The sequence below is a fragment of the Dermacentor andersoni genome, chromosome 1 (genome assembly GCF_023375885.2).
Source record: "Dermacentor andersoni chromosome 1, qqDerAnde1_hic_scaffold, whole genome shotgun sequence".
Classification (NCBI taxonomy): domain Eukaryota; kingdom Metazoa; phylum Arthropoda; class Arachnida; order Ixodida; family Ixodidae; genus Dermacentor; species Dermacentor andersoni.
The window spans coordinates 271338287-271362895 of record NC_092814.1 but is presented as its reverse complement, the minus strand read 5'-3'; the positions used below and the strand labels follow the sequence as shown (position 1 = coordinate 271362895).

Here is a 24609-nt window from a genome sequence, read left to right as displayed (position 1 = left end):
CCAGTTTTTTTATGGCGCAACAAAAAGCTCACCCTCGGTAGTGATTACCATCTGCAGTGGTTACTCCCAAAAGCACATGGATATTTTGTAAGCAGAACTTTTCAATCTGAGAAGCCTCTAAAAAAGAAACAGGCCCTCCTTCAACAACGCTGAGAAGTGACAGCGATGCCGATAGCGCGCCTCGCAAATTGTCAAAGCCGATCATCGTTTTTCTTTCCCGGACGTGAGCGCAGTTGCGCTTGTGCACCTATATATCGACCTTTTCGACCACTTCCGTAAATAAAAGCCAGCTACAATAAGTTTCCGCTGTTGTACAGACCTCTTTTATATTTGTGCCGCGTTACCACTCTCCCCCCCTTCCCCCCCCCCCCCAAGTACATGCCTACGTCATGGCTGGCTGGCCCCCGGCGTCGTTATTCTGTCGATAGGCGGGTCAAGCTAACTCATCGAAGACTTCAAGCGAAGGCGGCTCCACTTTCCTACTCACTTCAAACGAAAACTTACCGACCCATTGTAAGTTAGAAAAAAACGTACAATAGAAAAAAGTGTACTGCGTTTCAATACTAATAAAAAGACCAGTAACCGTGTACACTAGTAGATGGTCACGTGATAGGTCACTTAGGCATCTTGTTTTTGCCACATGGGGCGCTAAAGGTAATTCTTCGTGACGTTTTGTTTAATGAGAAAAACAGTGTTCGTTTTAGCCAATACAATAGAAAATCTTTCCATTAGCTGGGTTATCTCGATTCATGTTCTTAGTGGTTGTCTGTGCGTTTAAAATAAACTAATACCATCAATTAATATTTTTTTTGCGAATGGTATGGTCCATGTTCTTATAAGAAAATTTAATGGAATTAGTCTAAAACTATACTTCCGTGTTTCCACATTTGAACGCGCCCGCGTAGATCGAAATAACTGCTTTAAAATTACTAATTCAATTTACCTTATTACGTACGCGGCTTGCGGTCCAACTCATATGTGACGTTGATTGGTACAGTAAAATTAAGCTGCCTTCTCACATATTCGAAGGTAGAAAATACATTCGCACAGACACTGCAGAAGTAGCCAAACTAGAGACAAAAAAAAAAAGGACAACAAGTTGTATTTTCGCCATCAGCATCTTGGTTTTCAACGCATTCTGTCAACTTGTGAACAAGCAGAAACCGACAACGTGAGGTCACATGCGCGCTTGGCGTTGTCGGATCTGTGGAAGTTCTTCGGGCTCCTCCTTCGTGACTGACGCTTGTGCTTCCTTGCATGAAATTCGGTAAATTCAAACCAACTCGTTTACGACAGTACCCTTCCTCCACACTGTTCACGAGTTCTTGGATAAATACAAGCATTAGATATTGCCTGTCAGAACAGAAAAACAAATTACTTCACTTTGCGCTTGTGTCGTACAAATTAGGAGCGGAGCAACCATGGTTTTTCCAAGCGCTGCTGCCTCTGAACTCACTTGGCCCGTTCAAAACCTCCACGGCAGTAACAGAAGGGACCGCGACCTCAAAGCGGCGCCTGCAAAACTGCGCGGCCTGCATAAGTTGACAAATATACAGTTAGAGTGGGCTTAACCTCTGGTGCGATATCATTTGCTCTAGATATTAGATTTGCACTCGGCGAATGCTTCTTTTCCGTTACGCTCCCGTCACGCTATCTCCTCAGCTTCATCCTCACGACATGGCGCATGAAAACAACACCTTGACCAACCACACCACTGGGGGCTGCAGCTCGGAAGGTCTCGGAAGCCACGGTCCGAGTTTGCAGATCTCTTCACCTCTGTCTTTGTTTACATTTGATGTTCGTGAATACAGCATTGTATGGATAAGACTTCACCATATTTATTTTTGTACGATGTGCAGCAGCAGCTATATATGCATTCTCGCCAATGGATATTAATAAGGGTCGGCACGAAATCGTCCGTCGAACTTTCTTCCTGTTCGCTATTTTCTTCATAAACAAATCCAACATTTTGCCATGTTGACGGCAACTACATGTTCGAGGGCTAACTTTACTACCAATTGGACCAAGTTATGAGAAAAGAAAAAAACGTAAAAAATGACGCACGATGTTGAATGCGCTCGAGATGAGGGGAGGAAGGCGAGGTATGTGCAATTGCTTGATGCAAGTGATTTGACGATCGTGTCTGCCAACTTCCTCACCCCCTCCCCTTCATTCCTACACCGCCGAATTTCCTATTAAGATTGTTAGCAACAAATTTGGCGTCGTATTCTTGAAGAATTCTTCTCGACAGGTTTTATTCATAATTATCAACCGTATACCGCAGAGTTGCCGATTCTGGTATAAGAAGGAGCGCGGCTTCAAGCGCAATCAAACGAGGAAAAGCGAAAGTAACGAAAAAATAGAAAGAATCGGCACAAAATACAGCCCCGGCCTGGCGCTGCACGCCCAAGCACCGTGGGAATCGTGGACAGCACGCGTATTTTGCTATCGTTTGGGCTCGGACTTCGTGGGGAAAGCAGGTTGCGGCTTCCATTATCGTTCCTCGAGCTTCATTTCGGCTGCAAATCTTCTCGCTTCGCATGCTTTCTTAAGACCAGAACAGTGTGTGCCATTCACAATCATTTCATTATATGACGCAATTTCCAGCCCACAAAATCACCACAACTTTTCCGAGAATGTGTGTCGCATTAGATAATTGATTTTGATTATAGTTTTGATGATTCCGAAGAATGGTCGAAAATAAGAGTCTTTAGGCTTTATTATCATCAGGCTCCCAAAGACAGTTTACACTGCAAATTGAGACCTCTTGAACCTATACCATCAGTCCAGGATGAAATGTCAGCTGGATTGAACGAATTAGAAAGCGTATTTCGTCTGCACATTCTCCAGCGTTTGTTACACAGACGCTGAGAGTTTTTGGGACTACAGCATGTCTGGCGTTCGCTGCCGCATATCATATGCCATATGATACTTTCACTCAGTGCCTGTGAAAAGTGTTCTGGTATATATATTTTTTATTTGCTAGCCATTTATTTTTGACTCCCGTCTGGTAGTAATGCCCCAAATCGCAACCCATAGATTAAATGGTGGGTTCCAGTTCCAACTTTCCTTTACACCCAGGAGGTAAAGCTTGGGCTTGCATTTTCTGGGCCCTCTATTTCTGACCACAAACTTTGCAACTTTGACCGAGCTATAAACGAAAGTGAAAGGTGAAAGTGGCTCAAACGTAACTTTACTTGATGAACTGTCCTTTAACGCGTGACGCTGTTCTTAAAGTGCCTTGGTCGAAGGCACCAAATGGCATGAACGAGTGTGCAATACAAAGGCAAGGCAACCCTCTAAAACCTACCGCGCCCCCACAAAGAGAAAGGTATTTCTTTAATTCGAAGAGAATACAAAAAAGAGGCCGATTTCAGAGAGTTTTTCATTGGTATAAGAATTATTACCATTGGCCGGCTGCCTTCACTAATGATACGGACAGTGTCACGGGATTGTATGGCGCATTTGCATCTACGAATAGTTCAAGCGCAGGTAGAGCGGGATAAGGAAGAAAAAAAATTTAGAGAGGTCAAGCGGACGGTACGTCTGATTTGCTACCCTACAGTGGAGAAATGGGATGAGGGAAAGAAAGGAGAGGGAAGGACTAACAGTACGCTAACGTGGGGCTGCCCATTCTGACAATGCTATCGCTCACTGAGGCCAATCGATTTCAGAGATAGTAACTATGCCCACGTTGCTTTCTCAGTCAATGACGCACGAGGCCGTGGTCCAAGCGCCTTTGTCTCTGAAAATAGTCTAGAGTAGTTCAAGCGGAAGAATGTTATTGTGAATACTGTCCACAATATTATCCGTCCGTTATTTTTAAGAGGACTTGAGAATATGTTCTCGATCTGGACTCTGCATTTGACAAGCGAACAACCCATTTGGCTTCACTAGCCCATCATCGGACAGCTTCCGTTGCCAATAGTCTACATTCCACAACAAGGCTTTCCTTGGGATGCGTGAGCGGGAAAAAAAAGCTCGCCTGTAAACAAACAAACAAACAAATAAAGGAAGGAAGGAAGAAAGAAAGGAAGAAAGGGCATAACTCAATGTAAACCGCCGGTGCGCATTTCATTTTTAAACATGCATCGTACCTTGTACGGAGTCTCCAATACCCCTCCCTGATACGTTTTCAGGGAGGGGTTAGTTTCTTCGCTTTTCCCCTGCTCAGAGCCGCCTACAGTGTTGGCGGGAGGCAAGGTACGAGTAACGCAGAAGCGGTTACGTTTCCGCGATGGCGCTGTCTGGCGAGTGTCTGCAAGGACAATCATTCCGAAGTGGGCCATTCATACATGCCTCCTCGCTCCCTCTCAGACTGTGGTGGCAGCCTCTCTGTAAGACAATGAAAGCGCGTGTTGAGAAACAAGCGTTGCCTGCTGATATCTCTGTTGCACCATAGCACAAGGAAGGCCGTGTACGTAGGGACGACTCTGACCATGCTCACGTAATGAACGCTTCCACACCGGCCTCTACTTTATTCATTTAGTGGCCGCACGCATAGGATATATCATACTATTCACGCAGCGTCCACACAAGTCGCACCCTTCGGATGGACTAGGAAAACCAGGTGGGAGCAGGTGGAAGGTCCTTGCAAGCAGAGCGATTGAGAGGCAATCCGCGATCGCGCAGAGGCCGTTGAAGTTCAATCGATAATGGTGAACACAAGGCGTTTCAGCTGCGGCGCCAGAGAACGTGCACTTATATTTAATAATATAGAAAGAGTTCTTTTAACGCCACCCTCAACAAAGCGGCGGCCGCCATACGAAGACATACACCCACTCACTTGCTGCTTATGATGATATGTGGTGTTTTGTGGTGCAAGGGCCAGTTTTATGTCACTTGCTGATGTAATTTACACCGACCTTGTACGACTGACTTTCCAAGTGACAGCAGCGCCAGCATACACAGAGCCTAGCGAACAGTGGAAGCAAAATATAACTAACGCCATGCAAGTTAGTCCTGAAACCTCCGAGCGCTTTTCACGAGACAAGACCCCCAGGGACCTGAAAATGTCGTAAATGCCCATGTTCTACTTGACAAGACTCGGTGCATAACACTAAGACGAGCGATGAAGCATACAGGTGCATCACTGGTTGTTCAGAATGTCTTTTCATTCTCTTCGCATCGCGTGTGGCCAGTATATCAGAGACGCCGGGATGGTAAATGAAACCGTCGCCACGAACTTTGGTTGGTACATGGCGTTTATAGTATTGTGACCGCGTTCTTGGTTGCTTAATGCCATATTTGCTGGGACAAGCCCGCCCGGCGTCGAAGTGCACTGATATCTCAGCCCTTCGCAGAAATACACTGCAATGGTGATGCCTCATCAATGCTTTTAAAATGGCTTGACTGTATGAACGCCTCAGGATTCAAGAACATATGATACACATGAAAAGACAGGTAGGCAAGGGAAGCCTACCCGGGCATGAAAATTACACTTTCTACGAGGAAATATATTGTGTGCCTAAAGAAAAAAAATCTATGTTAATTGTTTTGTGTAGTAGCTTCTAGTGCAATGTATTACAAATGTGAGACAAACGCAATAACAGAATAATTATTGAAGTCGCCCAGTGGGGTCTCCCGACTGCATTCGCTAGTTCAAAAGTGAATGAGGTAAATTATAATATTTGGCTCAGTATGAAGCGGGCGAGCGTTTATGACGCTTGCCACTTCATTAGGCGATATACAAAAGGATTCGTCATCTGGTAACACTGGCCGCGTATGCCAGGTTGTTGATGGCGTGGTTGCGAAGCGGCTATATGTTGGAAGGTTCGATCGTCGTCGCCGTGTGGCTAGACAGCTAGGGCAATAAAATGCTACAATCGCCTTCATCGTCCAGTGGTTAATGAACAGCCAACTTCTCTGTGCTGCTACGAATCAACGAAACTACGTCAGCAGGTTTTTACACCCTTGGACATCGGTCCGGAGGGCATTGACTCGAGGCGTACCGCTTTGAAACCGAAGCCAACGCCAGCCCTTTTTGCGGCGATCAACGCGCGCTTAGAACCTTAGCTAAGTACGCAGAAAAATTAATCATTCGCTCTGAAATTTTTGTTTCAAGCCTCTAAAACAGCCTTTATTTGCAGTACAATGCACCAGGTTCATTGCGCCAGCAAAAAGAAAAAAAATTGTCACGTAGGAAACATTGAAGATCCGGTAATAGGGCTGTTTGTCGAAGATAATAATAAAGCTCAATGCATGAATATCTAATGAGAACTGTGGTTGCTCAGTTCGCATTGGATACTCGCTTAGAGTGCACCAACTGAAAAAGTGCAAGTCAAGTTGCCCATGCATGTGCTGTGAAAAAGGAGGACAGACGTGATCACCAAGTTGAATGTCAGCTGCTTTTTCTGTTCACCGCAGTACGTGCCGAGTTTATGCATGGCAGGACGTTGCGCTTGTTTTCTCTCGCTCTCGTTCTGAGCACTGCTTCTCGCACCGCTTTTGTGTCCATAAGTTTAGGACTTCAGTGTTCACAGACGCTCTGTCTGCAAGCACGGCGCAATAGAAAGAGAAAACGTGCAACCGCGCTGCTTGGCCCGCTAGCATGGCGTCTCGATACCAGAGCCGAAAACTAAAAGCTCAAGCTGATTAAATGCCAAAGAATGGAAAGCGAACCCGAGTGGCATTCCACAGCACGCTGCGTGACGAAGCACCGACAACTGGAGGATTGAGCGCGCGGGCCTTGCCTCTCCCTGCCACGGGTGTGCTGCAGTGTGCAGTAGCAATCAATGTTCACAGACGTCGTAACCGCTCTTCCATTTTGTTTCCCCGGTTGGCAAAACCTGCTTCTATTAACTATGCGGGGCTATCTTGACCTTGGAATTAATATGTGGCAATAAATGCTCCTTCTGCATGCGCGCGCCTGCCTGTCAAAGCACTTTTCTTTTTCGCACTACAATTTGAAAGCCAATTTTCCTGAACATCGTGCTGTCTTTTAGTAGTTTTTCATTTTTACTTGCGATGGAACAAGTTTAGAGGGAAATGGGTGTGCCGCAGCAACCAACGAGGTGTTTAATTTTATTTTAGCTGCTAAAGTGCGCAAGAAATTCTTTCAAAGTGCGCTGTTACAACAGAGCAGTATTTAAAAGAAGTTATAATCGTCATAGTTGGCTAAACAGACATATTTCAAGCAGTTTTTCGATCGCATATTTCTTACATCCATTGCGCCTCCCGATACGATTTTCCACACTGCGGGGATAGATCAGGTCGAGAATTTACCAACTACGCCATCCGGCAACCGATATACTGTAGTCACTGTGGACTACTCGTCCAAATTCATCGCTGCCGTCGCTGCCGTGCCTTCACTCGTTCGTCGCTGCCGTGCCTTCACTTGCCGCCAGCTACGTCATAAGATTCCTACGTGACCCCTCCGAATGAAGACACGGCCCCCCTGAGAAGCTCATCTCGGACAGGTCGACCACTTACCGGAGCCGCGACTTCCACACTTATCTGCGACTAGCGGGAGTTGAGCATCACTTCGCGTTAGCCTACCGTCCACAATCGAACGGCCTGACGGAGAGGTCGAACCAGACCATTCGAGCTCGACTCGCACTGCATTGAAAAACAACAAGCCAGGTGAAGCCTATTGGGATGAGCATCTTCAAGAGGCTGCATACGCAGTTAACACGGAATTGCCGAGCTCTACAGCAACATCCCCATACGAGATTGTGTACGGCCAAGTACCAAATCTAGGCGATACATTCGGCTTGGACAAGACTGTAAAAGTTGGAGGCCCCTTTGCACGACGGACACTTCTCCGCAACGTCCGAACGGAGGCATGCAAGAGGATCGTACATGCCCGTCAGGCGCAAAAATGGTACGCCCTCTGACACCGCAATGCAATTTCGGTGACGAGGTGTAGGTGCAACGAGGTACACCGTCCTCTTCAAAGAAATTGTGCGCAAAGTGCGAGGGACCCTTTATTATTAACGAACGCCTAGGCGAGAACACTTGCTGCGTACGGTCTTCGGCTTCTGACTCGTGCACAGGTAAAAGATAGCGGAATAACTTGGTCGTGCATGTGTCGCGTATTAATAACTGCGTCCGTCGACAAATCTGAACTGGCGCCATGTGTTTATCTTTCACGGGTACACCAGTTACAACGCGGCCGAGAGGAATGACGAAAAGCGGCAACGGAGCTCGGGCGCTAGCGTTGGAAGTGCGAGGAAGACGAACAGAGGTTCAGAGGTCGCGGGATCGAATCCCGGTCACGGCAGCCGCATTCCGATGGGGGCGAAATGCGAAAACACCCATGTACTTAGATTTAGGTGCACGTTAAAGAACCCCAGGTGGTCGAAATTTCCGAAGTCCTCCACTACAGCGTGCTTCATAATCAGAAAGTGGTATTGGCACGTTAAACCCCATAATTTTTTTAGAGAGGTTCAGAATAGAACAGCCGAGCCAGTGAATGGGTGTTGTTTCTGTTCTCTTACTTACAATATGTATACATAGATATTTGGGAGGGAGTATTTGGGAGTATTGCACTAGTCGCAGTAGAGACACGAGGAATCGACATGTAAATTAAATGTTATACTGTCCCTTGCTTGCAGCAGCGCTCGGTTTATAATGTTGTCAGTGTCGACTACTGTTGTATCAGGCGGATTCGATTTATTCGCTCGTTTTATTGTGCCCACTGCTGAAAGAAAAATGTCCAATACCATCACCAAACAGGTTCATAATTATGTTTTCGTCAACTCTGCCCTTGTCCTGATTCAAGAGGTACGTGTGAACAGATAGAAAGATTTTATTGCTGTCTGCCCGGCCAATGAAGAGACAACGCAAGCATTTCCGAGTTCGCCCAAGATTTTTGCCATCCCTGTAAAGGCCTATATTTCTCAAAGCGTGCGTGTCACAGCAGGAGTAATATGTGATGCAGATTTGGAGATTGAAGAGGAACGCTTGAAGCGCACAATGGTATCTTTTCTTCCATGCAATATAGTGTTCGGAGAATAGGAATGACGACATGCGTCGAGGTTCTCTTTGCCTGCGACCAGCTACCTGATAGTGTCAAGGCTGGCTTAATGCGTTATGCGGTTAGACAATTTGTACCTAAACCCTTACAGTGCCTAAATCGTCAAGCATCATGTGCAAGCTGTCTGCATACAGGAAATAACCTGCGCTAACTCAGGCGGAAGCCATGATACAAAGTCCTGCAAAATCAAGAACCTGGTATTTATAAAAAGTGGTGATTTTAAGCACTGGCTCTGTACCAGCTAACCCTTTCCCATCTATCTGAAGAATATTCTGGCCACGTACACGTATACACTGACGCCTCAATTTATGGCAACCACAAAAATACATTTGCTGCGTTATTCTGTGCAGAAACCATTTTAACTGCAAGCTGATTTCCTTGAATTCTATTCCATGGAAGTTACTTGAGCATATACAATCTACTGCAACCTTGTTAGATTTTTAGAATCTAATACTTTTTTTCTCTGCATCTCAGCAGCCCGGTTTTCGCGAACATTATTATTGCAAGACTCAGTTATACTAACATTCCTTAATGTATTTGTCCTCCGCTTTAAATAGAACCTCAGTAATTGACTGCATTTTTCTTGACTTCGCCAAGATATGTGACACCGTCTCACACCCATTACTTTTATTTAAACTTCGTCCACCTAACCTTGATTGTGGGCTCAGTATGTGTATGTGTCAGTATATATGTATTAATCACAATAAGACTCAGTCTGTGTCAAATAATGACCATGACTTTAGGCCACGTCGTGTAACATCAGGTGGTCCTCAGAGGTCTGTGCTAGGGCCCCTCCTTTTCTTCATTTGTAATAATGGCCTGGCTGATTCTGTTACCTCTGAAATAAAGCTCTTTGCTGAGAACTCTTCTATACCGGGAAATTTATAATGAGTCTTACATAACCATCCTTCAATCTGACCTCAAAGTAATTTCCTCTTGGGGCGGCATGTGGCTTACGAAACTAAACATTACCCGCCGTGGTTGCTCAGTGGCTATGGTGTTAGGCTGCTGAGCACGAGGTCGCGGGATCGAATCCCGGCCATGGCGGCCGCATTTCGATGGGGGCGAAATGCGATAAATACCCGTGTACTTAGATTTACGTGCACGTTAAAGAACCCCAGGTGGTCGAAATTTTCGGAGTCCTCCACTACGGCGTGCCTCATAATCAGAAAGTGGTTTTGGCACGTAAAACCCCATAATTAATTAATTATTTAAGCTAAACATTAACAAATGTAAAACAATGCGGGTGTCTCGTAAAATTCACCAGTACACATCGCATAGTGATTATCTTTATGGTTGACCCCCCTAGTTACTAGACTTCGTGTTTGCCGCCTATGCCTATTCGATAAAATGCATTACACTAATGACGATTTGAGAATGTCTCTCTCTTTCACCTCCGAGACACTTGTCAGCTCGCACTGATCGTAAAATGAATTTTGGGGTGCAACAGTGTGAGAGCAACTTGGGCCCTATAACGTAAAACTACTCCAATATGTTTTTATTCCAAATATCCTGACGTCAAATTTGCGTAACCGCCGACGCAAGGATCGGGCGGTCACCCGCAGGGTTGTCTAAACAGACCAATCAACGCTCTCCTCGTTTATAGGAGGCCACTTTTGTTTGCTTTAAAAACGAATAACATTGCCTACACTGAGCTGCTTGTCTTATCTAATTGGCTGACAAGTGACGAGGAGCATGCTCAAATGGAGAGGGATTTGATGGGGCCGAGCCAGTGCACTGAAAATCGATAACCGAATCAAGAGGGTGGTGCCGGCGTCTGCAGTTGGTCCGCTTTGCCTCACTTGGCTTGCGGGGGCTCACCGACAATCGCGGCGGCATGCAACGGAAGCTTAAGAATGACGCTGAAACGGATCCTCAGCAAAGAAGATTTGGCAGAACTAGGTCGTAAAGGTGCCGAAAGTGCTCGAAAACGTTACGCGGTCACGCAAAAACTTTTATTGTACGCAAAAAAACCATGCTCTCCGACAGGTGCGAGTCACCAATGCCTGAGCGATCGGCGGCAGCCATCTTTTATTCCTTTCGAAACGGGGCAGTCTGCTTCTATTCAGAAGAAAATTCAGTTTTGTTCGGCAATTTAATGCATCTTTATCGCGTACGCGTCACTTTGACGCGTGAGTTTTTGCAGTTTTGTGACGTCGCGTGACAGGTAGGTGAAGTGGGTGCAGCCTGAAAACATTTAGCCAATAGCCGAGAACTAATGGCGAAAAGGGGTCGAATCAGAAATAAGTATTTTTCTTTTGTTCGACCAAGTCATGCATAATCATTGTGTACACGTCATATCAGATGGGGAGCTATCACGGTTTTCGTGACGTCGCGTGACAGACAGGTTAAGTGGGGGTGGTCCAAAAAAGTTTTGACCAATCGTGGAGGGTTGATTGCAGAATTGAAATAGAAACATTTGGAATAGTTTTACGTTATAGCGCCCCTGCACTTGGAAACTTTCATTCCTAAAAGATGTCAGGACTGGAATTACCTTCTTGCTTCGGTTGTCAGCATTACTGATCATGACGCGTACAAGTTATTTTGAAAATAATAACAGCGTGAGAGGCAGAGACAACAAAGTACGGCTCGCAGCTGACGCGCGAAGTTATTGAAGCGGATCACATGAGGAAGCCTGAAAGCTTGCGTGCACGTTTCCCGTCAATTGCGCTAAGCCAGGGAGAGACTACGTATATCAGTCAATTTTAAATGGCGCGCATCTGCCACGCGCATTACCAACACATGGCAAGCGATCTGTTCTTCCTAGTCATCGATATGGTTTTGATAGCTGCCACTGTTTCTGAGCATGCCTCCACACGTATATACATGGTCTTCGCTTCGTCAATAAAGTTGTTGTAAGCCAGCACCCTGTGCGTCTTTCTTCGTCTGTCCCTGTCTCTCACGCTGTTCTTATTTTAAACATGTCCGAGTCTTTACCCTGCATTACTTATTTTCTTTTATTTGCACTCCTCCCTGTAACTCCCGTACGGCACTGGGGGTAAATAAATGAAATGAAACAGAAGCACGACCTGTCGTCTTTATACCACGCTCAGCCTCGCTCACAACTGTTGAGAAATACGGGTACACAAGGTGCAATTCACAGCTTGCAAGATTGTTCTCGTGAACGACTTGCGCGCAGCGCTAAGTCGCCTGCAGCTACCAGACACTGAGAGCCCGATCGCGCATCGCATTACTGACTCCGCTTGCGCAGTTGCATCTGCAGTGCATTCTTCATCTGTCAGTGAATACCATCGCACGTGGGCATTGCCAGCAATGAAGAGGCGGACCGACTGGCATCTTGGAAAAATGCTTGCGTCATTTGCCCAGAAGTTTCCTGTAAACTCGATGATGCTCGTCTGCTGATGCGCCGCTAGCTGCTCGGAAGGCACCCTGATAAGCGAGTTTCAGTTGCAAAATTATTTCCTCCCCGGGTTCGTGGGCGTGGTTTATCTCGCCGCCTTTGAGCTGTGTTACTGAAGTTTCGTGTAGGGTGTGTCATGGAGGCCGAACGGTTGCACTGACAAGGGCGGGCCCTCAGTGCATCATGTGCTTCTTGCGGTGCAACAGAACCACTTAGTCATTTAATATTGGATTGTCTCTCCTTCAGCACGCAGCGGACTGCGCTTTACAGAGACTACCATTCACTTGGCTTACCATGGGCTACAATGAACCACACTATATATCCCGTTGCTCGTGCGTAAAACGTGATCAAGAACGCAAAAACCTTCTGTCATTTCTGAAGGCGGCAAATCTACACTACCGATTATAGCCTGACATATTGCTCTAATTTTGTGCTAAATTTGTGGACCATTTGCGAGACGCTAAGTGCCGCTCGGTGAGCGTGTGACACATATGCATGTTTTATTCTTGCGTTGTTTTCACCTTCGTGGCGTAACGTCGACAGAAAACTATCATCATCTATGGCTAATACCCCCAAATCCAATGGTTCATACCCCCGTAAGGCAGAGGCTACAAGCACTCAACAAAGCGAGGCGAACAGTGCATACATTTTTTTGGAATCACGCATACAACATGCAGAACAGCATGGGTTTCAATGAAGAACGAGCTCAAAAGAAGCATCTGAACCACATAATTGATGATAAGTCGCTCCTGCACATACATGCATTGCGAAGCACGTAGCGCTCCCTGCATATATTTCCCGGCAAAGATCCGTTGCGCAAGCTGCCGCGGCGACGGCAGCTTGACTGTCGCATACTAATCAGGGAGTGACGTAACTACACTTTCGTACGCAAAAGAAGAAACCGCCTAGCAACTGATTTGTGTTGTGACAGTGCTATGGGAAGGCCACGTAGAGTGAGGACGCTTGAAGAGCAGCGTGCATACGAGCCGCGGCGAATTTCTCTTCTCTCTGGTCCGCTTTCTGTAGGTGCACGAAGTAGCGGCGCAAGGCAAGTCGCAGGCCGCCGAAACGTCTTAGGCTAATAATTATGTAAAGTGCATGTTGAATTGAATTCTCGGATTTTACGTGCCAAAACCATGATTTCATTATGAGGCACGCCGTATAGTGGGGGACTCCGGATTAATTCTGACAACTAGCAGATATTTAATGTGCTCCCAGTGCACGCGACACGGGTGTTTTTGCATTTCGCTCCCATCGAAATGCGGCCGCCGCGGCCGGGATTTTATCCCACGTCCTTGTGCTTAACAGCGCAACAACATAGTCGCTAAGCCACCGAAGCCAGTTAAAGTGCATGTCAATGTATGAAATTTCAACCTATACGTCGAAGTGGGTAATTGTTCTAGTTGTTTACGGCTTCGCTGTCCTACCACCTTCACAGCGTGGATTGGAAACCATATTTTACAGCGGAGCTGTTATACGCTAGGTTCTGGAAGTTTGTATGCGTAGGAAAAAAATATGGCGGCCACCCCACAGCTAAAAGAGCTAAAGCGTAAAGCAAAAGCGTATCACCGGGTATGCCCCAGCTGCGTTTAATCACTTGAAGTGTCACAACGTATAGAGATTTAAAAAAAATCGTAATAAAAAATGTAAAACCGGAATACACGCTGTTTAGTACGGATTTCAGTTTGATATCACGGGCTCTGTAGTCAAACCACGTAACCTTATCTCAATTCCCTTCCACACGTGCAATGGGTAAGCCGCGTGCGGCGAGGACTGCGGAAGAACAGTGCGCCTACGAAGAACACCGTCGTGAACAGAAGCGGTAATATGTGCGCGGCGACGGCGGGCGGCACGTAATACGGACGAAGATCGTGCCGCAGACGCCAAGCGTGTGCACCTTTCGTTGGATCAGCCCTAGCGACTCCAATCGTATCGTAATTGTGGGTGATTTCAACTTAGACGTGTCTCGGCCAGACGGAAAGTGGATCGTGGCGTTTCTCTTGGAAAGGTTCGGCATTCAATGTTACACAATCGTCAGTGTGCCGACGACACGTCATTGGTCGTGTAGAGGCCCCATATTGGCCATGAACCTTCCCAGTGTCGCCACAGAGCCACAGGCCGTGCATTATGGCGATCATATAGCGATAGTCATCTTGGTGGCCAAATAATAAATCCAAAAAAAGAAAACAAAGGAGTGTTAAAAATGGAAAAGCCTTGAGTATGCAATTTAATAAAACAACAAAAAAGTCGTGAAAAAACAAAATTCATTGTGGTATGTGTCTTTTATTTTCAATCAACATATTTATTATCAACATGATTAACACCATATATACAGCTTCGCTGGTCATCTACCTTCACAGAGTGAAATGGCTGATTTTTTTTTTTTTATTATTCTCTCTCATTTTTCTTCATTCACAATTCCCTTCCCTCTTTATCTCTCGCTTGCTCTTCACTCAATGTTCTTCACTCTTCACTCAATGTTCACTATGCACATTCTCTCTTTTTGAGCTATAGCAGGCATTGCGCCTCTCCTGGTGGCAGTTGCCAGCTAGCTCGCTTTCTCCTCTCTGTGATCTTTTTGTGTATGCAAACTTACTACTGCTAATAACAACAATAAAAAAGGTCACAGGCCGTTTGCCGTGTTGCCGCGGATCTATTGCTTCACTTATAGCAGCGAACAGCAGTGGGATGACACCACAGCACAGGGGTGGAAGCAGCAGCTTATTTGCGTGGAGCCATATGTTTTCGAGCCAGCAGCTTCGTTATAAATGGCGAAGCTGGCTCTCATTCTTGCTGCATTTCTGCCCGACAGTGACGCGCGTACCGCAGCCGTTGGTGACCGACGTGATGGTTCCCCTGGTGTTAGGGTCACAGAGCACTCATTTCCCTCGCGTAGCTTTCGACGCCGATCCTGTGACTGCACGCAGCCGTCGATGACCACATCGGAGAGCGCACCGCGCTGTAGGTCACTGCCTCCGCCGCGCGGGTCTGTCGGTCAGCCGTCGGCGGCGGCGACGTCAACCCACTTGCTTTTTTTCTTCTTCTTTCTGCAATTGCTCATTTCTTTCACCGGGCCGATCGGCATGCACGGACGCGTGCGCGCCCCTGCCCAGCGGGCGCCGGCACATAAACCGACCTACGCACGTCTTACGCAAGGTTACGCCGGCGCATTGCTCTTGTGATGGCCGCCCGACCGCTCTCCCTCTCTCCCCTACTTGGCGCTACCTGGGAGCGAACGCGTCGAACCGCTCTCGCCGCCCCTACAATGCGGCGGCGGCGCAGCCCGTATCGTGGTCGTCGTCCCAGATACATGGCCAGTTCAAGGCCTTCCTCTCCGCTTACTTCCATGCTTCCTTCCTTCCTTCCTGGCTGCCGCCCGAGCAGCGAAAGTGCCGGGCGCGAGAGACGAGAAGAAGGTGGTTTCATCTGGGTCGACGGACTCTCTCGGCTAGCCGGCTGGCGATTGCGACGACGCAGTTCAAGCCTGGGTGTTGCTCCAGGTTTTACTTATTCTGCTTCTTCTTCTTTTCCTTCTTTGTTGACGTCTGCTGTTATTGCGAACGCGCCGCAATCCACGCACTTTAGCCGGCAGTTTGCGTGTCCTACCTGGCGCGGCGTCGCTGCGCTCGGCCTGAGTGTTGCACATGTTTGGGCCAAGGCCGAAAATTATTTCACCGGAACGCTCGTAAATAGGACTCGCTGGCAGCGCCGTTCTTTTCGACTGGTACCGATGCTGTCATTACAAAGGCGGGCGAATGAACCCGTTGGGTTCGAAGACAGGTTTTCTTTTCATATATACTATACAGCAAGATGCGGTGTGTGCTGTAAGAGCGCAGCTTCATTTCACGTTCTTATTGACACCTTACTGGGAGATGACGGTGGGGGGTAGATGTAGGGGGCTGTGGGCTGATATCGTCTCAACAGAACAAAGGGATACTTAGAATTGAGCAATGACAAAACGCATACGCCTGTACAGGCGCTTTTACAACAGCAGATAAGAATACTTCGAAGCCACGCTGTTTTCATTAACCTTGCAGAAAGCTTCAAACTTAGAGGCAAAAAATTATTTCCTCTCGAGTGCAGTCACAACACTTGATGGCCAACACAGATTCGTACTGAAAATGGCGCAACGGAGACGTAACAGAAGAAAGTATAGTATCCATTCTTGAAAAATGAGCTAGCGCAGTGAGAATTGACCGGCTATCTAAGAACACAAACGACGTATACGTGAGCTAGCCCGGGAAAGAATTCTTTTACAGCATACCCAATTTTCTATAAAAAAAAGTTCAGACCATGTAAGAAACAATTTTTGCGCGGATGCACATGTAGTATTCCAAATTAACGTCGAATAAAAAACCCTCTAGGAATTTGCGCTGCTACGACCATTTTTCCGCCACCAACATTATATACTTATTTATGAATACTACAATCCCCGTCCGGGACTTTAGTTGGATGGAAGTGAGTCACAGATACAAGACCTTTACACAAGATTGGCGTAGAACATACATACAACAAATGCAGACTCTTAGCATATTTGGCAAACAAGAAAAGAATGAAGACAATATGAAATTTCACGACAGAATAAGCGGTTCAGCATTACCAAAGCATAAACTAGGATCCCCAAGGTTTTCTAGGAAAAATGAAATAAAGTTTGGCATTGACGCACCGTAGTAATGCTGTTTATCATTCGCAACTTGCACAGGCAAAGTCTACATTTCATGTTGCAGCTACTATCCCTTAGAGACCCTCTTTTTTCTGTTTTAATCTTTTCGTATTTCTTCTCAGCTGCAGTGTGGAACGAGATATCAAAGAATATCTACATTTCGATTTTTTTTTTTTTTTTGCAAGAATAGGCACAACACCATCGACACAGTTTGTGCTTACAGCATTAATAAAAAAAAAAGGATTGCCGTGGTCGTTTGGTCCATGAGTGTTCAGAAGAATCAACAAGTTAATTGTTCATGCACGGCTTCCCAAAAGTTAAACTCCTTTTTGGCGACTGTTTCAATAACACCCCTTTCAAAGTCTGTCTACAGTAGACAATCACTCGGGGAAGGCTGAAAGATTTTGCAGCAAATCGAAGTGGAGCTTATCGTATCTGCATTGCAGGCGTGACCAACGCGAATGTTTGCGTTTTTTGGGTGGTGATTATTTATTTATCCATATATACAACAGCCTGATCTGCATATCTATAGCAGGAGTAGATGATTCATAATGAAACAAACAAAAAGACATTAAAAGTGAATGCCGCACGTGTAATGTTTGGCGGCTGCTAAAAACGCATCAATAAAATCTATGCCGGCCAAATAATTTCAGCATTTTGTTGAGTGGTAAGCATAATCAACATTATTTAACCATGTCTGTGTAAACAACAAATGGTGTATGTAGTATTACAACGATAATTTCTGGCTGTCGGTGGTGTTATAAATATTACATAATCCATTGAGGCGCAACGTTGAGAGCTCCCATATACCGAAAAAAACGGAATATAGGTTAACCCCACAAACTTTGATTCCAGAAAAATAAAAGAAAAACAGGTATAGAACGGTAAAAAATGACCGGCAAGAAAGACGTGGCTCGACTTTTTGACGTGGCTTTCTTTTTTTTTTTTTTTTTTTTTGTTTTGAACAAGAGTTTGGCGTGTAATCCGGTTTTTACGCCACGTGCAGGGACCAACACGCGCAGCAATGTGCCGTCTTCCCTCTTTCCATGTTGTCAAAGTAAGTGCCTGCTGAATTCCGAGAAAGTATGAGGCAGTTAGCTCAGCTGAAAACTTTCGTACTTTAATGAGCATCCACTGCAGCGACGCTAATAATGTAGGATTGTATTTAAAATCGGGAGATTAGGTGATGGCGAGAAATATATCTCGCAAACGCTGCAGTGAAAAAAAAAACTAAAACATACAAACAAGAAATTGATATGCTTACGGCCCCGAGAGAATGTCACACATCTGTCGCCAATCGTAGAACTCGCAATAAATAAATTAATATATAAAAATAAATTAATAAATAATATAAGGGATGCCGATAGCCATTACGGCGCTTGAATGCATCAAGATAAAGTCACATAGACTCATCTCTATGTGTTGTGTTGCTATCAGAAACAGCAACTACATCCTTTTAGCGATATCATGAGTGCGATTGACTTTTTTCACCGGGTTTAACGTCCCGAGTCACAATGGACCCATGAGAGATGCCGTTGTGGAGGGTTGCGGAATGATTTCGACCGCCGGTGTTTCCTTAGCGCGCACCTAAATATAAGTACACGAATACCCGAGCATTATTCTCAGTTCGACCACACAAAAATGCTGCCAGTAGCCGAACATGCGACATCGTACCCGGCAGCAGAACGCCACGGCCACTGAACCATTGCGGTGGGTGATATGGTGTGTTTAAAAATTTGGAGGACACTCAAGCTTCGCCTTTAAGAGTGGAACGCGATACCGTCCAAATACCCTGACTGCTTGTCACGCTTCCCGGCAACTGGAGCGTATGTAACCGTAATGTTTACCGGGAAACGCTGGCCGCGAACGCTATGCGCGAAGGCGGGCTTTGTGGTAGAAACGCAGCCTTTTGCGTGGACCGCGATGCGACGGAGGCGAGCGCCAGCTGGGCGCGCAAATGGCAGACGCCGCAGCTGGTTTGTGAATGGTAAAAAGGCTGGAAGATTTCTTTTTTTTTTTTGGTTTTCGCGTAACAGAATTATCTTTTCTCGTATAGTCAAATTACAATACGAGAGCTAGCATATCTATAGGTTGTGTGTAAGTGATAGTTTACGATTTTTCTGCGTATCTTTGCTTGAGAAATTCAATTAGTTCCGTAAATTCCTTGCGTCACATGGACGGCCCGGGTGTGGGTGTCTTGAAACTCTTTTCGCCGAAACGACGACGGACGCCGACACTCGGTATTCTGCGACATGGACTCCTTAACGCTTTCGCGTTAAAATGACGGCAATGCGGCAGAAGGCTGCGGTAAAGTGAGAGTCGCTAAAATATATGTTGAAACGCGTGGACCAATCAATAAGAGCATAAAAATGAGAGGCAAGCTTTCTCCGTTTCGCTCATATAAGCCGTACGTCAGACCCCGGAAGTCGAAGAAAGAGAACAATGATCATGGGCACAAAAAAAAAAAACGAAAAAAAACGCCAGAAGTACAATAAACTTACGCGAAGACAGTTGTCACTGCATCCAGCCAGCTCTGAGGAATTTCAGGTTGCTGGCGCATGATCATTAGCGCTATGTGCGGAAGAAAATTAAAGAAGCACAACGCCCCTCGTTTCTCCCGAGAGACACTCGACGGCGCACACCACCCAAGCAGAGTAGAGCGTGCTGTCATCACAAACCGCAAAGGAAGGCGCGGATGCCTCCGGTGCTTCGCCGGCGGGACGTCGGGGATGCATGCACGCAGGGGAGGCGCGCTATCCTAGCGTTACAGCACTGGTAGCGGAAGTGCACGCCAACGCGTTTCTGCGCTGACTCCCAAACAAACGGAGGCGCAAGCGCCTCTCACTAAGTGCCGCCCGCTGTACAAGTCCATATAGTAGGCGCATAGGCGTGCATGCAGCAACAAGCACAGCGTGTAGCGCGACTCAATACCGCAGCTCGTAATGATGCCGCGCGCTCATCACTCTTGAGGAGTTTTCAGGAGAGCGCACCAGCTGCTGTACTGTTCAACGCGGCTTGCTCCTGCGCCGGCGGGTGCAGAAGCGCGGCGAACTGAGAGAACGCGCGGAGAAAGTTTGTCCAGGCGGCATCGGATGGAAGAATGCAAACCACTGAGCGACGACGTGGTCGTTGTTGCGGAGGGGGGGGGACCTCGCGGAGGGCGAGGCGACCGCGAGCCCGTGCGCGGGGGCAGGCGCGAGCTCGAGCGGCGCCGCTTTGTAGGGCAGCGGGTCGCGCGCCGGCGCCCGCGAGCACGCGTTCGCTCTCGCCGTTCTCAGCGCGCGAGGCTGCGCCGGGCTTCCGATGCCGGCGGCGCGGTGTGCATACTCACATTTCGCCTGACGAATTCGTGGTGTGCACGCGCGTGCGGCCGAGCTCTTGGGCGTCCCAGTCGGAAGCCGTCGTTGCTCATCTGTTCGCCCACCGCCATCCTTCCACCTACCACAGTGAGACAGTTGCATTCGCGCTGGTTTCTTGTTTGACGTTCTTTCTATCATTTGTTTTCTTCACTCAATTTCATGCCCGATAGTTCCGAGTGACTACACACTTTATTCTTCCGATACTGTAGAAGAAGAAAAAAAAGGGAAAATGGAGACAGCTTGAATCTTCGACTGCAGATATCTCTGTTGCCTCTTCTATTTTCATGCAGTAGCGAAATTAGGGACAGTGTTGTCAGAACCACTCATAGCTTATTTTATTAACTTCTCGCGACTCTTGTCCGGGTATATGTAATGCGCGTACGGTGCGGTCTTTCGCTTTCGCTTGAGGCACGACAAGCAAAGGCGCGTGACACCTCGTTACTGAAATCGAGTGAAATTTAGCGCTCTGCCCTCTCAGCTCCCATACTGGGCCCTCCCCTATTGTCTGCAAATAAAAAAAAAAAGGAATTTTGTTTTTTCAAAACTGTTTTATGTTCCGGTTCAATGTTGCCCTAGTTACCGTCCGGCGGTCACTAGCACATGGGTGGGGGAAGAGGAAGAGGGCAGGGAGGGGAAACGGATAGGAAAGCGTGGCTGTATCTGAGAGTTTTGTCGCCGCTTAACTTGAAAAGCTAGCGAGATTGGCGACGTCACCAAAGAACTCCCCCACCCCCTCTCACCCCACTGTATATGCACTGTGCTTTGTCATGCTGGTGTTATGCAAGATTTTACTCTCTCCTTCACTCCCTTTACGCGGGGTATGGAGAGAAGGGGTGGGTCACCTGATTTGACTTGCACCTCGCGGGTAGGGGAGCCTTCAACAGTTTGGTCGCAGGCGTAGCCCGGGTGTGCAGCAGCCGTGCCTTGCAGCGAAGGTCCATTCTCAAGGCTTTTCCGGACTCCCCCGGCGAGCGTCCCGTCCGTTGGCAGGCTGAGCGTACGCAGCCTTGGCATTTGCGGAAGCCCGAGTCGACGACCGGCGCCAAGGTAGGGGCACTCTTGTTCGACTTGGCTCTCGAACCTGCGCAGTGGGGTGTAGTTTGCATGAGCTATGTGCATACAGTTTTTATAGCTAAGCTCGAACGCATCCGTTCAAGCTTAGCTGCAGAAGTATGTAATTGAGCGAGTGCTTAAGTGTTTTGTATAAATTTCCATACCGGACGGCTGTTTCCTTTCTTGAACCATTACGACAAGCGCCACGCTATATTTGCTTCGATAATGGCACAAAACGACGCTTAGTCGCGAGGGGAAGGCATCTTTACAACATACTCTTTGACCGTCCCGGCTGTCACTCAGGGCATCGTAATTTAGTCCTCCAATGCAGTACGGACGCCCTACGGTGCTAGTGGCCTTTGTGTAGTAAGTGTGCCTCATAGCTGTTACTAATGTCGGCGCGAACGCTCGTCTGTGTTGTGACACTTAATCTGTTGTGTTGAGGCGCCGGCATAAATGAGGAGGTTGAGCTTAATTCCACACTGAATTTTTATTTATTTATTTTTTTCGTTAAAGGGGAGTTTCAGCGCTACAGGTCAAATACCCGAAAGAAGGCAGTTGGGAAAATGTTGGAATTCCTTATTCTGTAGTATCAACGTGTGCCGACAATCATTGCTATCGAATGTCTCTAATTAAACATTTGTGGCTGATATTCTTTTTTTTTTCGTTCAACGCTAGTAGTGCCATCAGAGAATGTGCTGTCATGGGAGATCTTAAAATATTACGATACCACTGACCACTGGGCGGTTCACGCCTCGAAGAATTTTATCATGTATCAGGCAAATACATTGACAAACTCTTATATTAATTTTTCTCAGTGACTTGCCACGCTATGTCTCCTAACAAGTAGAACTCATACTGAGACATAAATGCCATTAGCTGAGCAAGTGCCGAAATGAGAAAGCTATAGTAAACATAGTCATCTCGCGTAACAAAGGCATCTTCAAACCTCCGCAGACAGACTGGTCTCATTGGGATGCTTTCGTTTGTAGAGTGTTTTGCGTATGTTGTGCATCTGTGACGTGCACTATACGCGTGATTTCATTTTTCATCATACCCATCTGGAGTAGCATAGCAGGCTAGGTGTGCAGCCAGGCAAACATCTCCAGATTTCGTTAAAGACTCTCTCTCTCAGCACCGATTTTGCACGCTGATAGGTATTTGCGCAAGTGATAGGAATTACGTATATTCACACAGACCAGGCTCTTCTTCTGAGATGCCCAAATCAAGAAAGCTTGAAAAAGTGCTTAGTCTACTAACCGAGTAATGATGACGCAGCATACCCCGTAAGGCCCACCGGACGCTGCGATGACTTGAGGAAGGAATGTTATGGCTTCGCTTTACCCATTATTTCCTCGATTTTATCCGTGCAGTTAAGCTGGTGGCACTTGTGGACATATTCTTAAATTTTTACTAATGTTAGGCTTCCGAATTTTAAAGAAGAGAGGAGCGCTAGCAGCACTTAATCTTCAACGAATTAAGCGCCTTATCGGAATGTATAAATGATAACGCACATAATATTTTCCGGCAGGAATATATTATGAGCAGCAAGAAAAATTATACAGTTAGAACTTTGAATGCCTGAACACACCACAATTCTGTAGGAACTTTATTGCTGTGAATTTAATACAGGATTTGGAGAGTGTTATGGGCCTTTCAATGCGTGAAAAATTTAGCAACTTGATGAGGGAACATTACATCACATTTGTATAACTCAATACTTAGTTAAGTATAGATGACTACACACAATAAGACGCTGATACCCGTGAATGATAGTGACAAACTTTTTTTTTCGCTTTAGATAACTTACTAAAATAATACCTAACTCTTATGCTCGATGATTGGAGCTACTATTTGCGCTAGCTGCACGGCGCTTGACATGCATGAGCAGAGGGTCATCTTCGTGTACACTCATACAGTGTTTCTCGACGGTGTCATTGTAGATTCTGCGCTTACATTTTGAACACTTAAGCCGCGCATGGAATACGCTCGCCGAAAAAGGGGAGTAACCAGCGCGTTTCCTACAATTCCGAGTAACCTGGACTCGCAGCAATAGGTGGCGTTTAGCTTCTCCTCGGTGCACGAGTGAGGTGCGGAGATGTGCCATTGTCGAAGCGTTTGGCTAAAGGAAAGCCGCCTGTCTATGCGGGCCACTTGCTCTCTGCGTGCGAAGCGAAGCCAATCTCGCAATACTTAACACACCGACGTGTTTCACTTCGAGATTATTAGAACGCAGAGCGATGCAGCCAATCACGCGAAAGTGACTACACAGCGGAGTTATGCGCCGGCAAGGTTCGCGCCTTAGCTGCGCAGTCGGAAGCTATTTCGCAAGTGTTTGTAACTTTTGTTTTTTTTATTAGACAATGATGCCAGGTCACGATTAAAAACCTTTGTTGCTTTCTCTCTCGCTGATCAAAAAAGGTTGCCAATTGATGATGATGACGGTGACGATGAGGAACTGTTTAAAATGGTGTCTTTTTGAGGTTTTAATTGCCCCCCCCCCCCTTCGGACGTCTTTCTTTTTAGCTATCGCTGTAATTTATCTCGCCTGTTGGCGAGTCAGTGGTGGGCATGTGTAAAGGGAAAATAAACACTGATTTGCTAAAACGATATCATATCTCAAGATTGGAGCAACGATGGGTGATTTAGTTCATGGTCAACAAAGATGAAAACTAGCCAATGAAGCGCACACACGAGAGGCAAGGAGTACACAGGACGATTCTGGGCTAACAACTGAACTGTATTGTTGACGTAAACCCCCAGGTCTTAAGATTGTGCTTCGCCTAGAAAAGCGGCTTTGATGCACCCAGATGGATCACTGATAAGCTTTACTGTATGTCTGTAGCAGTAGAGAGACAAACAGAGGCGCATGTGATCCCTTTGGGATAAAAATGGGGAGGAGGCATTGAACTTAGCCAGAGTTACTTAAGGAATTTTAACGGGACAATTGACTGGCTTTACTAGCTCATTAAAATAGTCGTTCAGACTCCAAGCAATGCAAAATTGTTAAGGGCGCTAGAAACTTGCTAAATTTCTCGATAAGTTACCAACACATCTGTTTAGCCATGGCTTGTTTGCTCTTTGTATGTTAGAACAACTTGCCGACGTTTTCAGAGCTCACCTCGTCCCGAAGAGAACGCCAAAATTTTAGGGCGGCCACACGAACCACATTCAATAAACTGTTGGCCGCCTCAAA

The 24609-nt window shown here is 46.6% G+C and overlaps 2 protein-coding genes across 5 annotated transcripts in view; one reads left to right on the top strand and one right to left on the bottom strand.

The window, feature by feature from the left end:
* LOC129380914 (uncharacterized) overlaps window positions 1-24609 on the bottom strand; it is a 123135-nt gene that overhangs the window by 638 nt on the left and 97888 nt on the right. For 2 of the 4 annotated variants that reach the window (XR_008609115.1, XM_072284753.1), the window contains exons 3-4: window positions 21203-21441; window positions 4098-4335 (exon numbers count right to left, since the gene is read on the bottom strand). Coding sequence is in view for 3 of the 4 variants with exons in the window: in XM_072284753.1 (XP_072140854.1) it covers window positions 4271-4335; window positions 21203-21441 (304 nt within the window). In the remaining variant the exon portion in view is untranslated. The remainder of the gene's footprint in view (window positions 1-4097; window positions 4336-21202; window positions 21442-24609) is intronic. The other 2 variants (XM_055063152.1, XM_055063153.1) reach the window with 1 other exon arrangement.
* LOC126548309 (acyl-CoA desaturase-like) overlaps window positions 21317-24609 on the top strand; it is a 93024-nt gene continuing 89731 nt past the window's right edge. The window contains exon 1 of the mRNA XM_055063151.1: window positions 21317-21407. The gene's annotated coding sequence lies outside the window, so the exon portion shown is untranslated. The remainder of the gene's footprint in view (window positions 21408-24609) is intronic.